This window comes from Sinohyriopsis cumingii, chromosome 3 (assembly GCF_028554795.1).
Source record: "Sinohyriopsis cumingii isolate HCF-2022 chromosome 3, ASM2855479v2, whole genome shotgun sequence".
Taxonomy (NCBI): Eukaryota; Metazoa; Mollusca; class Bivalvia; order Unionida; family Unionidae; genus Sinohyriopsis; species Sinohyriopsis cumingii.
In genome coordinates, this window is record NC_142963.1 from 78,592,770 (window position 1) to 78,610,495 (window position 17,726).

The following is a 17,726-nucleotide window of genomic DNA, read 5'->3' on the forward strand; positions in this document are numbered from 1 at the left end:
TCCTAGAAGACAAGCCAATATTTAAATATTGACATTACGGTTGCAGATGATACTTCAGAATAAGGTTTTCTGCTATAGCACTTTTATTATTATTCTACATTTCCATTGGTTTCTGGTCTCCTTTAAACATTATGTTCAACGGAAAAGTTTGCGAAGTATGCATAGACTTTATTTAATACTAGAACAGTTACACAAACTTTCGTTCCAAACCCTAAGCAACTCAACGGATTGTTGCTATCTCTCAACTTGATGAAATTCTTGGAAATTCTCACAGTACAATAAATGTCTTCCAGACACTCGGGAAAATGCAACAATCTGCCAGATTCCACTGCTTTTATTTAAGTTTGGTGCTGAATTCTCTGATGAAAGGTGCTTTATTATTTTACTGAAGATTGTTGCTGGCTTGCTTTGATGAAGGGTACAATAATGTTATTGAAGTCTCTGCCAAAACTTTGGATTACCAAACAAATGTCAGTTTGTTACTGTGGTGGCAACATCAAATAACTGTGGAACATTGGTTGAGACTTAATTTTTCTTTCATTTGCTAAGTATTTATACAGAATGACCGGTGCTTCAAAAAAAGTAATCAGCTTTCCTTGAAAGTTCAGCAAAATTATTTTTTCTGGCTAGATCTTTTAACAAAAATGCCATCATTTGATTGATAGTAGCCATTTATGATCTTGCCTTCCAAGATTGGTCAATTGTAACTAGTCCAGTACAATGATTATCTGAGTGTTTAATTTAATCAACACATACAGTACTCTGGCCAGATGTCAGCATAAGCAGATTATGATATAACAATGCATTCATAAGAAGGTTTGTCAATATGAACAAAGGATTTGTTTATGTACTAACAGATAGATTCCAGTGCATTTTATATCAAGGTTTGAAGCTTCCTTTTATGGTGCCTCTGAATTTCTCCACTGAAAACCCATTATATATACAAGGTTGAACAGCTAACAATACTGTTGCCAAAAAAGTCACCAGATGGTACATTCTGTCACCAATTTTAAAAAATTACAATTTTAGAAAATGGCACAACCCAGTGCAATCTGTATTTAAAAAAATTTGACATATTATTTTTCAAACTATTAAGAAGAAGAAAAAAAATTGTGTATGAGAAAAATACATGTATATGAAATTTCAGGAACCAAGGCCTGATCATCTTATACTAGAATTTATACTCAATCCCTAAAAACTTTTTATTTACACCTTATTTCCGCACTTTTAAGAAAAAATATTTTTTCATGTACGAGAAAAATACATTTATATGAAATTTAGGGAGCCATGCCATGACCATATTAAATCCAGATTTGTTATAGTGGAGCTTGTTATAGCAGAATCACATTGTATTGAATGTGATTTTAAAATAATTATTTTTCTTTACTATGGGGGAAAAAAAGTGTTAGGCTCTGCAATAAGAAACAGGGACCAGAAAGACATAACATTTTTATTTTTGACTTCCTCAGGCAGATAAATATCATGCATGCCAGTGTTCTTAAGAGAGCTCATTGTGGATGAATTGTTGGTTTATATTTACAAACTTTCATGTGTACCAATTTGATGATACTGTACACATTGGCTCTGCATTGTGGAGATCGAAGATCCTTGAAAATAATGAAAACCACATGGAAAACATAATAAACTAGCTTCTTTTACATACACACTGCAATTTTCCAAAAGTGTATGCGAACAAGGGTTGAAGCTGTTGAGGATATAACAAAAGAGATAGCTAAAATCAAGTTATTTTCATGTAAACATTAATTCCCTTGCCGAAAGGAACCCATTTGGAGTAGCCGCCATGACACATAATTGTACAGAGGAAATAATATCTTAACTATCCATTCAAGCATTGAAGCAGTAACAATTAAGATTTTAAAGGTCACTCAAGCAGTCATACTAAAGGTCTGGTGGTGCCATTTTCAATCAGGACCAATTTGTCTGCAATATGAATGTGCACATCAGGTTTCATGACCAACCCTGCAAATGATTTAGGTGAAGTGACAATTATCTAACAGATGGAAGAATGACATACAGTGGCATAACCTCTTCTGGTCAAACTGGACTTCAAAAATAGAATTAATGTAGGTCTATAATTTTTCCTGGGACAATGGTTTATCTAAAAGCCTTATATATAATCAGAAGATTAGTTTCACCCATCACTGATATACTTAAATTATACAGCACTTATCTGCACATTATTATGTACAATATTGGAAATAAAGCTCACATGTTGTTCAAAACATCAACTGGCAGATCACGGTAGTAATAACCTGGAATTGCAAACATTATTTCTGGTGTAATAACTGCAAAATCATTCGAGGTCATCCTGGAAACTCCTCCCTTGCTCTCTATGTACGCACCAATCACTGCAGACATGGTTTTTAGTTTTACATCCTGAGAAGAGAAACAAGAGTTTATAAAACATTTAAATTCTTTACTTAATTCTGCTACTAAATAATACCCAATTTTCTTCAATTCCTTTGAATTGTCATGTCTTCTAGACACTAAGTACCATTCAAACAGTGAAGAGAACAGTATCATTACTATGTATCTGATTCTTTGTCATTTAAATAAGTCTCTTAGGGAAAGAAACAGGAATATATTTAACAGTACCAACTGAGAGCAAAGAATGACTGACAATAAATCATTATGGAAGAGAATGTGTATTCATTACTGTATTTAAAACAGCTCATCAGTTACATGATTCTAAATCTAGTGGTCAAAACTATGTCATGCCGACCTACTTTTGGTATTAATATCAGTCATATAATGGATGCCTCAAACTGATTTTAGACTTTATTAAAAAGATAAACAAAAAAATAACAAGAAGATCTGATATCACTCAACTGACTTAAATTACTGTACAGCTGAAAATTCCATCATGCATGTTAATGTAGTAATGAGCGAACACATCATAAGTAAACTATTTCCCATAAAATATATGACGATTTTACCTTTTTCACTATATCCTCCAAAAAAAATTTTTTTTATATAACAAAAGGTACACTTCATATGCATGGTCTTAGTAGTCGCAACTGAAGTCATCTAAGACCTTGATAATAAACCCAACTGATCAAAAATATAAATTTTTGAGTTATTCCCAGTCAAACAGATGCAAAGTCACCTCATTTATACTGTATCATTCTTGTTCATTACTGAAACAGTCTGAGATCCTGATGATAAAAACATGTCTTCCAAGTCTGATTCAAACTGGATCATAAATATGACTTTAAGAAAAGTACGAACCTCTGATAATCAAAGCCGAGATTAATGGATTAATGTGTATTGGACCTTACTCCTTAACACATCTGTCCAAGATTATCATGATACAAGCCAGTATTTCAATTCTGAGCAAAATCTAATTTAAAACAAAATATAGCCTCCAAAGAGGTAAAAAGTTCAGCCAATCAGATAGTAGATCATTTAGCATGCACTGATTTTACTCATTACTGAACTAATCCAAGGTCTTAATAATATAAGCATACATTTCAAGTTTCATCCAAACTGAAATCATACATATAACCTCAAGATGTGTAACAATGTTAACCAGTCTGATGTAAGATCACTTCAATATTATGCTTGGATTCTACTTATTGTCAAACTAAAGAGATTTTGATGATATAAACCTATTGTAGATTCAATTGAAACTGCTCTAAAAATGAGTAACAGAAAAAGAGTGAAAAGCAACAAGCTTTGTCAAATTCAACAAATAACTTATTGCCTTGAAAACAAAGTGAAAACTAAAATAAAAAGAACTTGTAGCATTGTGAATTTACTCCCAAAATAATCCTACAATTACAGACCCATGTCCTAATAATTTCAAGTTCTGTATACACTTTAATACATGTCCAAATTAAGTCCAATGCTGAACAAACTGATGTGCCTGTGGCAGCATGTATTGTGTTCTTGTACCAACAGTCTTTTGTTGAAACCCCTGTGAATGTTCAAGTCTATTTTTGTATTTTTTATAAAAGCACTCAGTATTTCCCAAGAAAATAATCACTCAAGTATAATAATTTGAAGAAGTAAAGTCCAGCCCACATTAACTACGGGTCACAACGAATACAAATTGATTCTACTATATCTTAAGCATGAATTAATATTTTTTCCAGTAACAAGATTATGTAGTCTTCTACTTGACCTCAGGTCACAATTAACATTTTCTGAAAATAAATATTACATACTGGAAAATAACTTTTGAGAAAAGTTCCTATTTTTACAAATTTTTTTTTAGCTATAATTAGCAGTCTGTTATTAAAATTACAATATATAACCTAGACAATATCAGGTACACCACATAAATTGTAGGGGAATCCAAATAACCTAGACCCAGACCAAAATAAACATATTTACGTCTAATAACAGTGATCCAGACAACAAACCCGTACACACAGAGAATATTTTAGCTATTTATTAGTTGTTTACATATTTACTTGTATTAATAATGATCCAGACAACAAACCCATACACAAAGAGAATATTTTAGCTATTTATTAGTTGTTTAAAGAATAAAATTTAAATAATTAAAAAAATCAATAATTCTGGTCAAGTAGAAAATAAACTTGATTTTTGGACAAGGTTATGTCAAAAGTGTACAATGTTGCATTACAATAGCATATAATGAAATTTTAAAAAACCATTGCAAATTAAATGTATGCATCAGGATAAAAAATATGGGTTTCAATCAATGACTGATGGACAGATACTCAAAGTAAATTTGACTAATGCAGAGCATTACCATAAGATCACTAAATGGACTTTTGGCCAGATGAGCTAAAAGGTATGTGCATGTTACTTATTGCCAATAATTTCCTAAGTAAAAGTGACATAAAAATTATACCAGTGACCAATTTTGGTAGCCAGATGTGGTGCTTTCATAATGAACCCACACAAAAAATCCCATGACCTACAAATATGTCTATGAAATCAATAAAAATGGACCCAAGTCCAAGCATATTTTCTAAGGGGAAGGGGGCATTTAACAAAGTAAATATATATCGAGTAGCATTTTCACCCAAATGCTTGTGTCAAAGGTGATTTCTGAAGATCAATACAATCATGTGACACCTTCAATATAAGAGCAGTTGTTCCCACTCAATGTTATATTTGTAAATCTTTTTTTTTGGGGGGGTCACAAATAAGCAATAAAGATCAGGTGGGCGACATCATCAATGGAAGGGTTTATAAACATGCCCAGCCTCCGGCCGACTCCAATAATGCCACTCATCCATCAAATGTAAAGTATTTCTGGATAACAGTCCATTAGTTTTGTTAGCCTTTGGCCTCATGTATAAATTAACAGGTTTAAAAGGACAACGAAACCACCACTAAAATTAAAGACCGTCATTTGATATATAAACCATGTATACAAAATTTATTTTTTAAATTTATATACTGTAAATATTTTATTTATTAAAATTCTTAAATAATGTAAAATCTGCCATTTTAAGAATTAACCAAATGGGAACACCAACTCCTATATGTACAAGATATTAATGATAAGTGATATGAATGCCTTTTAATCAATGGATATCATTTCCCAACAGCCACAGTACCACATTCAACCGCAATTTAGCATGATACTTGTATCCACTTGAAATTGCAGGAAGAATCAACTAATCACATTTCCTATTATCAAGTTCTATTGAGATAATGTAAAGATGTGAGCACAAGGCAATGTCTTTCTTCTGAAAACTGAGGATTTTTTTCTTTCTTATTCATAATTTACTTAATGTGAATGAGGAATTTGTATGACCCAAACTCATGCCAGCTACATGTAAAAACATCCCAAAATAAATGCTTCTGGTTCTGGAACCTGAATTAAGCAAATTTATCAATTTGAAATTTTTTAGGAAACTTTCTAAAGTTAACATATGCAAATTACATTTCTTTAAATTCCTGGAGTAAATATCAGCACAAGTATTATCTATTTATGGTAAATAGTGAAGCTGTCAAAATTCTGGAAACTTCTACCTGATACCCATTGATCCTAAAAAATCCTTTACCTGGGTATACCAGATCAAAAGAGAAATTGCATTAAATGTGTACAATCATGAAACCAAACCAACAATTTTTAAATTCATAGTATCCTGTAACTATCACTACCTAATGTCATCTGGTACAAAGTCCAAGAATTCATCCTCATTATCTGATAAAGTTCTAAAATCCTACTATCGTCGTCTAGTAAGTTGTCATGGTCTCGTCACCATAAAAATCGTATGACTCCCTTTCCATGGCCTCACTTTTCAAATGCAGATGCTTATTTAGTGACTGCAGTTGAGCTTTGTAAATAACACATTGATCATAGAATTTGTGAAATACATTCAAAATTGCAACTGAACATGTGTCAGTTGTGCGACAAGATCAAATAACCACCCTCTGCTACTTGCCATTGTTTGTGCATCAGATCAAAGAGTTGTCACATGGGAAAACAAGCAATGCTTTTAATGTCAATTATTATTATAAGAGGCAGACCTCTGCACTGAAATAATACATGTATTTAAAGCTCAATCAAACAGATTGACAACTTGAAAACAAAGTTAGTTCTGCCTTCAAAACCACCGACAAGACAACTTGTATATGATAAATGGGTACCATCTGGCTCAATTTCTTACCCAGATTATTGTCAACAGGTGGGTACCCAAGTACCTGGATGTCAGTTGGCATCTTTAGTAAACAGAGTGATGAAATGTGTACATCTCTTTCAAAGCTGTGACCACTACCAAGACGATTTAGGAAGAGCATTCATTTCCCTGGACCAAGTGACAGTTTAGGATTATGTACCTGTTTTGCCGTATTAGATTACCAATTTTGAACCACATAACAGAAATTGCAAGTTATGAAAAATGACAAGAAAATCTATATAATTAATGCATGAAAGCTTAAGTCGATTCAACTGTCTAAGCATTATCAAATAAAAAAATTTTACTTCTCAGATCAACATTTTGGCTCTGCTTTATTGCAGACAGGTTTATATATGCATAACAATTCTGGTACCTGACAATAAAAGACTGTGTCCCTTAAAATATTAATAGGGATAGGATTGGCCAAATCACCCGGGAGTGATATAGAATCCTTCGATATGAATGGTTCATAATTCTCCATAATCAAATCAGACTGGGGTTTGTTACACCCAACAAATGCATTGCTTTCAATACATGACTGACCTTGACCTCTTATAAATAAAGGCATTTGGAATAAGTCTAGCATGATTCTGATGCCTATTTTTCACTTTATAGCAATCAGAAATAATGTGCCCTTTTTCTTGCAATAGGTACATGTAGGAAGAGACAAGGATCTAGAATCAAGCTTGTCTGAAGGTTGATTTTTAGAAGTTGTGCCAGTTTGAGTTCAAGAAGGGCTTGTATTAGGCTGAAATACGTTTCTGCCAGAAGACTGTTGAGTAGAAGTCTCATTTACAAAAGGAACCTTACGAGTTAAAGAATACTCATCAGCAGCTTGAGCAGCATTTTCTAAGGTTTCAATCTGATGCTCATCAAGATAAGACTTAATGTCACTATGGACAGTTTTTGAACTCTTCAAGTAATATAAGTTGTTTGAGACTGATAATCTCGTTAAACTTTCTTGGCTAATCACCATCTATCAAATAACTGCTCTTTTTCTCAAACAAATTCAACTCATAACCCCTTTAGACGCATTCTCTAACCGTTATCATAGTCACCACTTTGTTGAACTGACAGTGAATGGTAAATATCACTAGTTTTACCAGTGAGTACACATTGTAATAATTGAGTCCAATGATCCCTTGGCCATTTCAAATTTTCAGCAACTATTTCAAAATAAGGAAAATATTTGTCTACTTCTTTTTCTCTAAAAGGGGGCACTAACCTAATATTCTGTGCAAGATCAAAATTTAAACTTGTATCTAAAGTATGAATGTGCTTTTCACTTGCCAGTTCCATTTCTTTCATTCTAAATTGTTCTCCCCTCTCTTTCTTCTCTCTTTGCATCTGCATTTTTCTCTTTCTCCCTTTAACATTTGTTCTTTTTTTAACTGTATTTGTCTTTCTTTCTCCCTTTCTTCCTTATCTAATTGCACTTGCATCTGTTTATCTTTCTCTCTTTCCTGTCTCTCTCTCCTCTTTCCCAAATTGTAACTTTATTTGTTCTTTATGCAGTAACATTTGTTCTTTTTCTTTTTCCAATTTCAATTGTTCTTTTTCTTTTTCCAATAGCAACTGCATTGGTTGTTCTCTTTCTTCTTTCTGAAGCTCCAGCTTCCTCAACTCCATTTTGTATGTTAAATTCTAATTCCTTTACTTCTATGACAGAGTCTGATACAGATTTACTAATTGAAACCAAAGCACTTTTATCAAAAACATTCTTTTCTACCAAATTCTGAACCAAAATATTTCTCATTTCTTGTTTCCTTAATTAAGGAAGCCTTTACCACAGAAATATCAAATTTTCTGGCAAGTTGAATCAATTCATCATTTTTGAAAAGATCCAATTGTTCCTGGGCAGGATTTGAAATAAATACTTCAACTTTTAATGACATTTTAGAAAAAGCTTGCTGATTTCACTAAGATTTAAAAAACATTGGGAATTCAAATTTCGAAAAAACAAAATTTTCTGTAATATAAATTCTAAATTATCCATAGGACAAGGTACCCAATTTTTATGCTACGTGTTTCTAAGGCTCGAATAAATAATAATACAAGAAAAAGCGAAAACAACAAGCTATGAAAAATTTAATTTTTTTCCCTGGAAAAATTCTGTAAAAATCAAAATATATGAACCTTGGGTTTCCAAAATCAAATCCCTGTCTGCGTGAGTTCGAGTCTCAGGCTCGGCTAACGTGGGTACATGAGAAAGCCTGCCAGTAGCTTCTCGTGGGTCGGTGGTTCTTCCCGGGTTTTCCAGGGTTCTTCCACCACCAATTATACTGGCCGCCATGTATAGCCTATCTTGTGCTGAAAAATGGCGTTAAAACATACAACAACAACAACAACAACAACAAAAATCAAATCCAAAAATAATTAAAGAATAATCCATGAATAAAATTTTTTTAAGTCATAATACTGAAATGTTCTAATGATTCCAAGTTCGGGTCCCGATGAAGAATCCAAGATGAAAGACGATGACATATGCTGTAACCTGTACTGTGCTTAAGTCTACAGTTCCTTGTAAAAACACAATAATTAATCCTCCAGTTTTGGAAATCCTAATCAAATTTTGAAGAAAAGTCTTTGCTCAAGAATTCTGTATGGGCACAAAATATTTCCAGAGAAATGAATTAATCTTTTAGAATCCGAACAATTTAAAAACTCAAAAAAAATTCACAAATTCAATACTGGTCATAACAGAAGAAAAACAACTTGACATCAAGTGCCTAAAGGCCCCAAACTCTCTGATCTCTCTCTCTCTAAACATCACTATTAATAGTAAGCATTTCACAATTTGGGAAATGCCTAATTGCGAAATAGATGATCATGTGATCATGTTTACATATTTTTTAAAAATCATGTAACCCCTGTATGTCCTTGACAAGAACCAATCATTTTACTCCAAGAATAAAAGTTGCTTACTTGACCCTCAATCAAGACCAGGAATTAAGTCAAAAATAGAAACAGTTTTTCTATTATTTGTTATCAAAGGAAAAACTCTGAATTTTCCGGAAAATATAAAATTCCTAGTAAACATAATTACATTACATTGAAATGTAAAGAAAATGAAAAGACTTAAAAACCAACAAAAAATTCAAATCAAATAAAAGACAAATTAAATCAAATATAAAATTATCAAATATACTAACAGAATAATTTCTAGTTATTTGTCTTGTTATTATTTAATTTAAGAATTCATCAAAGACTGCTGCTGCAGACACAGACATTTGGTTTTGTTAGCAAAAAATGAAAAAGATTCTCAAGAATATTCACTCGCCTTCAACAAAGTAACATTAAGTGGTATAATTTGTAATCTGCCCTCCCCTCACCAACTCCATGCTAATTATCTTATCCCAACAGCTTGATCAGTAGAAAAGAAATATTCCAATGTTTTCCACATAAATAATGAAATACATTACTCATTATTTAATAACCACTTTTACATGAAATTTCTGGGTTAATTTTCGTCTTGTCTATGACTTTTGACAAGTCAAATTTTAAAGCTACAATATCAGTGTGATAACAGTGAAATATGTTACACTGAATTCTCAATGGTGGTTCTTGTCTGTTCTAATAAAGCTAGGTCAAGCAATAACCTTCAATCAAAACTTGATTTAATATATTCCCTGTGTGTTAATCTGGAAGTACTGGCAAAGCAACAGAGAAATTTTGTATCGCAATTGTCCATAATTGACCTGTACCTAAAAAGAGATGGTGCCAGGATGCGTGACTGCATGAATTGTGCAAAATTTACACACTATGGAGAGCAATCATGCATGACAAATTGGGCAAATTAGTTTAAAGTTGCACATATTTTCAAGTGTACTCTGTGCTATATACAATGTGTATTTAACAGTTCACACTAAAAGTGCCTTTCACAAGTAAAGCCAGTAGTGGTATCATAGCACTTGTTGCATCTGCTTTTCAGGAAGAAAACTGTTTACACATCTGGGTTATTAAGCACGACATAAATTCTAGTCAAGCTAAATTTTACTGGCACATTGGCAAATTAACAAAGGACTATACTGAATAAGGGCCATTTTCTGCCCTCGTTTTTATGGGGAAAAAAATTCTTGTAAATATCACAACTCTGTATCTCATTGTATTATTTGATGTATAAATCAACCTATTCTGCATTAAATATATAATGCATATTTTAAAAAATTACATACCTAAACACAACCTTTGAACATAGTCTGGTATGGGAAATTTAATGGAAAATGCTACATTTAAGCAACTTGATCAGACAAGGCATTTACACCGATTAATTTTTATTAAATTTTTGGGTTCTCATCATAACTTTGTGAAAATCACAAAAAATAAAAAAATGCATGAATTTTGCTGTCTGTGTATCACTGTCGTTTTATCTGTTGCTTGGTAGTTGCGTATGTATCGCTGGAGTGCGCTACATTATTTCCTTCATTATTATATCAAAAGAATAATAACGATTCAGATATTTTAAAAACATTGCTACCCATTCATTTCTCTTTCTTCATTCTTTCTAAATTGCCTTGGGAACAAGATTTTTTGAAGAGGCCCTAATGGGGCATTTGGAACTACATGTAAACAAAGACTACCTGAAGTAAGCATTAAATGTATTTATATTCTTACGTTGCCAATTTTTTGCAAACAGATGCTTTATATAATAGGGTAAGCACCTATATTTATTTTAGACATTACTAACAGGGTTTTTTCTTCATTTCCATCACGCTACCATTTGCTATGTTTAATTCATTATTACAGTGCAATTCCTTACATGAAATCTTTAAATGAATCTGTCAATTTTCTGTTGGAAATAATGTTAACAACATGTGTATTTCTTCATAAAGTTTTGTTAACTGGGTCTTTCTTCATATAGTAACAATATTAATTCTTTAAAACTAAATCATTAACTGGGCAAATCGGCTTAGAAAAAATGTGTCATCTTCACTTATGAAGACCTGCCAACCCTAACGAGAATGTATCATAGATGTTAGTAATGTGCAACAAAATATCAGGTAATGCTATTGTCAAGTTGGAAAATGTATATTTAGAAAGTTCCTTATTCCAACCAGTGCATCAACGGTAAAAATTATGCTTATCTGAAAGTTTGTAAAGTACACATAGACCTTATTTACCTCTAGCACGGTTGCACAAACTTCAGTTGAAGATCTTGGCTTGTTGCTATCTTTCAACTTAACATAATTCTTGGAATTTCTTTTCTGCATTTCACATTACAGCAATTTTATCTCCCAACATGTGACATACACAAATCAACACGAGATGTCCAATATATATAATTGTGTCCTTCCTGCTTTATTCAGAACAATTTGAATATTTTTTTTTTATTCTTCTGTACTGATTATTAAAAACCATTTTTTTTCCTTTTGTTCTGAACATGTCATGGTAGCTGGACACCCTGTTTGAGAAAGTCCATAATCAACATTTTGAAGATGAAGATGCTCCTCATAGAAAAATATGTGCAGTTAAAGCATCTGAGGTACTACTATAAAGTCAGTCGGGTTCTCTAATTCCACTAAAGCTGATGTGAAACCCGTATCCAAATAAAAAACGGACAAGCCAATTACCTCAACAATAATATTTCCAATGTTTTTCCATTTATTCTTCAAGTCTGTATTTGTAGGGGCATTTTTGGTCTATTTCGTATATGGGGGAACAAATCTGAAGTGTCTTTCAATACAGCGATATTTCATCAGTTACTGTATGTGGCAGTGGGATAAGAAAAATAAACACAGAATCAGCAAGGGGGCAGATTTCAAACTTTTTTTTTATCTTGTGTACATTTTTCATATTCTTTTTTCTTCTCCAAAAATAGGAGTGGTTGTAGTCAATATAGTTTTCCTTCTTCATTACCAAAAACAAGTATCCATGATTGTGACACTTTTCTGCATTTGCAAGAAGTACAGTGTGATAATATTTTTTTGCTATTCGTCCCCACTCCAAATGGCCCAATCTTGTGCTAGATGAGATTTTCTTTGCCTGAGGAAACTGCACCATTTATGATCTTGTGAAATTAACATTGTAATATCTTCCAAGTTTGAAGACATGAAATTAATAAGATGTTTTTAACGCATTCATACAGTACAAAACAAAGAGCATTTAGGCTAAATCTAATTCTGCGTCTGATCAAATGAAGCCTACCTTAAATGGCATACAATTTTGAACAAGGTCTCACAGAACTAACAAGTAGTCTGTTTAAAAGTATTTTTGATACATTGTCATCAATGATAATGGCATATAAACAGATGCCAAGTCTTCATCTGTCTGTAATTTGCATACTGAAAATATAACCAGTATGTCAAAACACATTAAAGAACATCACCTACAGCTGGCAGATCTTCTCAAGATGGAAAGACTACCAAGTTCATGTGTATCAATAATGTATTGTATCATAGGCCGTGTATTGTGAGTTGTACAGATACATGGCAAAGGCCCCTACCCACACAGAATAGATATGGAGATTAAAACTATGGGAGGCTGTTTTTACATATATTCAATTCAATACTGAGCTCTCAAGAAGTTTTCAAGACAATCGCTTAAATTACAAGGCTATTACAAGGTTGTACAAACCATATTGTCTGAGGACTCATGAATTAGGGACCACTGTATTATAAGCAAGGGATGGCTTCTGAGTATTTACCCAATTTGTAAGGTTTAACAGATGGGGCATTACAGACCGGATCACTTCATCAGTGGAATTTGTCTTGTCAAATATTATCTTCAAAGCCTCTCTGATGTTATCTTGTGCACCGATTATCAAATTGAACATCTCCTCTGCTGTTCCATTGCCAAACTGAAGAATAAACATAAAATTATGAATATCAATTTAAAATACGGAAAATTTTCAGCTCAACATTATAAAAATCATAAAAATATTAATCTTGCAATATTTAAAACTGCTTTATTTTAACTGAGGTATAAATTTCAACCAGGCTGCTAGAAACCATTAATTTCGTAAACAACTGTCATAATGAATCAATCAGAGAAATTAAGTACTGATGAAAATGTGATTTTTTTGTTGTTGTGGAAAACCAAACAAACTTGATATAAGACAAAAATAGATGAATTTACAGAATTTGGCATTGATATACCTAAACCAACTGTCTTCCACCCCTGTGATCCTGTGTTTGCATTCTGAAACAAAGCAAGTAACCACCAGCTGTGGATAGTTATTTCACTCATCAGCCACAAAAAAACATTCAAACCACTAGTGCACTATTGTGAAAGCTGTGCTTCAATCAAGATTGGTTATAATGTTTTACAAGGAACTGGGAATTTTAGAACATAATTGAACCATTATATCCAAATTATCCCTTTTGCAACAAAATGTTTATGTACCATCCGATGTCAATGATGTTGGACATCTGTAGTAAATAACTGATACTGGTATAATTATCGTCAGAACTCATATGTAATGGTAATGCAACTTTTCGACAAAACACATCAGAATTTTTATTAAAAAATGTTATTCTGAGAAGAAAATAAACTAATGATAGACTAGTAGGTCTTACCATTCAGTGTAAGTACAACTCTCCCTCAATAACTCACACACAACGGGGTCCATAAACATAGACCACACTGTAAGTGAGGCGCAAATTACCGAGGGACCTCCAAAAATTGACAAGAAGAAAAATATAACACTTTGACATCGAGAAAACTGGGGGGCGGGCGGGCGTTAGGGAACTGGGCTGTTTAATGACTGAATCCTCATTTTACAATCATGTTGATAATAATTTTTAACAACGCTCTTTTTCTAATGAAGCTGTTCGTTATTCTGTTTAAATAACATTTTTTTCTCTCAAAATATATAACATGAAAGATCGTTCCAACTGGTTTTAACAACCACCATGTGTACGCGAAAAATCTGTGTATTACATCACTGCTTTTTGTTTTCTTGATGACTCTGGTTCCCGTTAATGGTATTTAATAGCATCTTGCCAAACTGGTAGTCCACAATTTGGGAACTAGATTACCTGTTGATAAACCACCAAACAAAATTCTTTTTTTCAAAAACGCGACATTTATTTCATGACACGTCTACATCGAACCTCAATTATTTATTGAAATAATAATGAAATTTCTTATCATCCCTGAGGATACCTCTAAACGCCAGTTCAAGAATTCTCTGAAACTCGCTTGCCCACAATGGTCCGTATCTGTGAAATCAAGCTCTTTATTTTATGAAGTATTCCTTTTGCTTTGCTGCCTTGTTATCTTTGATCACAGTTATGAAAGAGTCGGTTAATTTAAGGTAGTTTCTATTACATACGTGATAACGTTTATTTCAGTGTTCGATTGATCAAATGAAGCGAGTTCACCCGACATACGACCAAGGCCGCTAGATTTTAAGTTAGTCCGATTTTTGTGCCTTTTAACTTTCCTTTTATTCCAACTTCTTTTTTTAATTCAAAAAACATAATTAACGTGATAATATGAAGGAGGCCAGCTTTTAATTCAGTGCAACAATACAACAAATACTTCCACAAGTCAGTTATCAAAACACAATCGGCACTTAATTAGGTTCTCAGAGAAACACTCGCAGGCATAGCAGTTACGGTAGATTGACGCATTTTACGTTTAATTACAAGAGGACACATTGCACTTATGATGATTACACTTAAAAGGAACTAAGAGATGGAACTAGAACACAAATTTAAATTGATAAAAAATTATTTAATTTGTATTTATTTCTTAAAGTAGTGCCTCCACTCGTCGTAAGTGACATTTTCATTAATCGAAATTTCCTTACATATCGTTAATTACGGTGTACTAGGGATGTCGTTTGGAAAGAAAATGTAAAAAATCGTAGGAGTTATTTTTAAATTTGATATTTCATAGTGTTGATTAAAATTTCCAGGTCCTATCTACCGTTTTCAACGACAAAACGAGCTATACATCAGAGTTTCCATTACCAATTTTGATCGTGACTTTCTTATAGTTCAACAAATAGGGATAATTGTTTTGGGTATTTTCAGGTTTAAAAAATGGGATCCACGCCTGATGCCGCGTTATAAGCAGGTTCATGAGTTATCGAGGAAGTGGTGTACCAAATTATACATTCAAGTACTAGTCAATGAATCATAAAAATCACTTTTATGTCAAATCGTCTTTGTTAAATAACTTGGTTGCTTCCTGGCAATCACTACTTTTACAAACAATATCCTCTTGGTATAGCAAATTTACATTCCAACTATTGGTATCACAAGTGTGACAATGTCAATATCAGAATTAACATGAATCCAAGAAATCAACAACTGTGTAACCAGAGAGAAGTAGGCATCACACACCATAGCAAGGGACACAACATCATTAACATTACTGGTATTCCAATCTCTGTTGTCACTAAAGCTGTCAAAATTTTACAAAACTTCTACCACCTGTCAATCATAATGATCAGTTAACTGGATACTCAATCTAAGGGAAATTCTATTAAATGTGAACCTGAACTGCTTTCTTGTGGTTCATATATGCCAATCCCCAAGAAAGGTATAAGCATAATTATTACCAATATAAGTGACAAAAAGCATAATCTCAGCATAAAAAGAGCAATCTGTATGTATTATATGCAAAAATTACAACAGAAAAATATGTAAAAGGTATTTTTGCCACTAACCTAGATCTGCAGTTAAAATTCTTGTCACAAATCGATTAAATCCATGCAAATAGTTTGTACAAGAGTATAGACACAAAACTGATAATATTTTATGCATAACACTCATGCTAACTAGTCTACATGTTTAACTTCCAATGAATGGTCATGATAACCACAAATGATAAATGCTGTATTGCAGTGTCACATTCTTCTTTAAAAATCTGTAAAATACCATTGATTTGTCCTTTACCTGATGCAACATGTTTTTATGTTAACAAAATCCTCCCCTCCACTATTTTTTAGTCACATAACAGGAGTCGCATCAATAAAGAACTTTTAATATCTGGCGCATTTTTTTTATTAAATGTAGACATATGCGTGTATAAAATTATAATGAATCTCTGACACGTGGTTTCAGTCAAGAAACCTGTTTTCTTGGGACTATTTCAAGTACAGTTACAATACACAGAAAAATGTAGCTGGGGGGGATAAAACTAATTTTAATTATGCAATACTTACCTGCTGCTGTTGTATAGCTAACCTATTTTCATGCTGACAGCTCCCTGTCCATTCAATGTGAATACATCCTCCCACAGAGTAGATACAAAAAATCAGAACGTCCATTTGCACTCCACCCTCTTATTCTGCACACCACTCTCTATGTCAAGTTATATCCAGAAGGTAGATATTATTTGTGATCTTTTACAAACACCAGTTACGTATAACATGAGAGCTGGGTGGGAGGAGGGCATTCAGCAATACCATAAGGAAAGTATTGCATAATTAATATTAGCATTACCCACAATAAAACATTTAATAGCAGGAATTACTTATCCAGCCGCTATTGCATAGCTGAATTTGTCAGCTGGGTAGGGTGATGCTCCAGTCAAACTAATCAAATACAGAGAAATTGAGTTGCACATACTATACGAGAGGTCCCTCTATAGAAGGTTGATTCTCTGAGCAACATATTGTGTCATGACTATGTGCTCCAGAGAGAATAAAAAATATGAGATTTGGCAGTGCTCTATCTCCCTAATGGAAGTGAGCAACCGCTGTTGTGGTGATCAACCCAATAATGGCAAGGTACAAAATTGAATTGTTCAGAAGCCAAGGGTTACTGTTTGAGAGCAGTTTCACTACATGTGTTCTGTTCAAGAAAAATCATAAATGATGACGGACGTAAGTGATTTTTGATGAGAGCAAAAATGACTTGTTTCTCGGGTTTGATCTATAAAAATATTAAGCAAGCTGAGGAAAGATATGTTTAGCAGTTGGATATTTTGTGAGATTTAGATTCGGACATTGAAGTTTCTGAGACTGAATTGTCAGAAGATGAGGATGCTGACAGCGATGATGATAGAGTTCTTGCAGATAAACGTTGCAAATAATTTTGTAAATAGTGTATAAATAAGTTGTGAAAAACTTTAACAAAAAGGAAAAAAAAATACATCACTGTGTAGAAAAATTCATTTGGAATAATTGGTGAAGATTTCGTGGATTTT

General features: G+C 32.9%; 1 protein-coding gene across 1 annotated transcript in view; it reads right to left on the reverse strand.

Annotated features, from left to right (window-relative positions):
• Positions 1-17,726, reverse strand: part of LOC149803159 (uncharacterized) — a 255,820-nt gene that overhangs the window by 210,878 nt on the left and 27,216 nt on the right. The window contains exons 6-7 of the mRNA XM_089952783.1: positions 13,270-13,422; positions 2,231-2,397 (exon numbers count right to left, since the gene is read on the reverse strand). Of these exons, the coding sequence (XP_089808909.1) occupies positions 2,231-2,397; positions 13,270-13,422 (320 nt within the window). The remainder of the gene's footprint in view (positions 1-2,230; positions 2,398-13,269; positions 13,423-17,726) is intronic.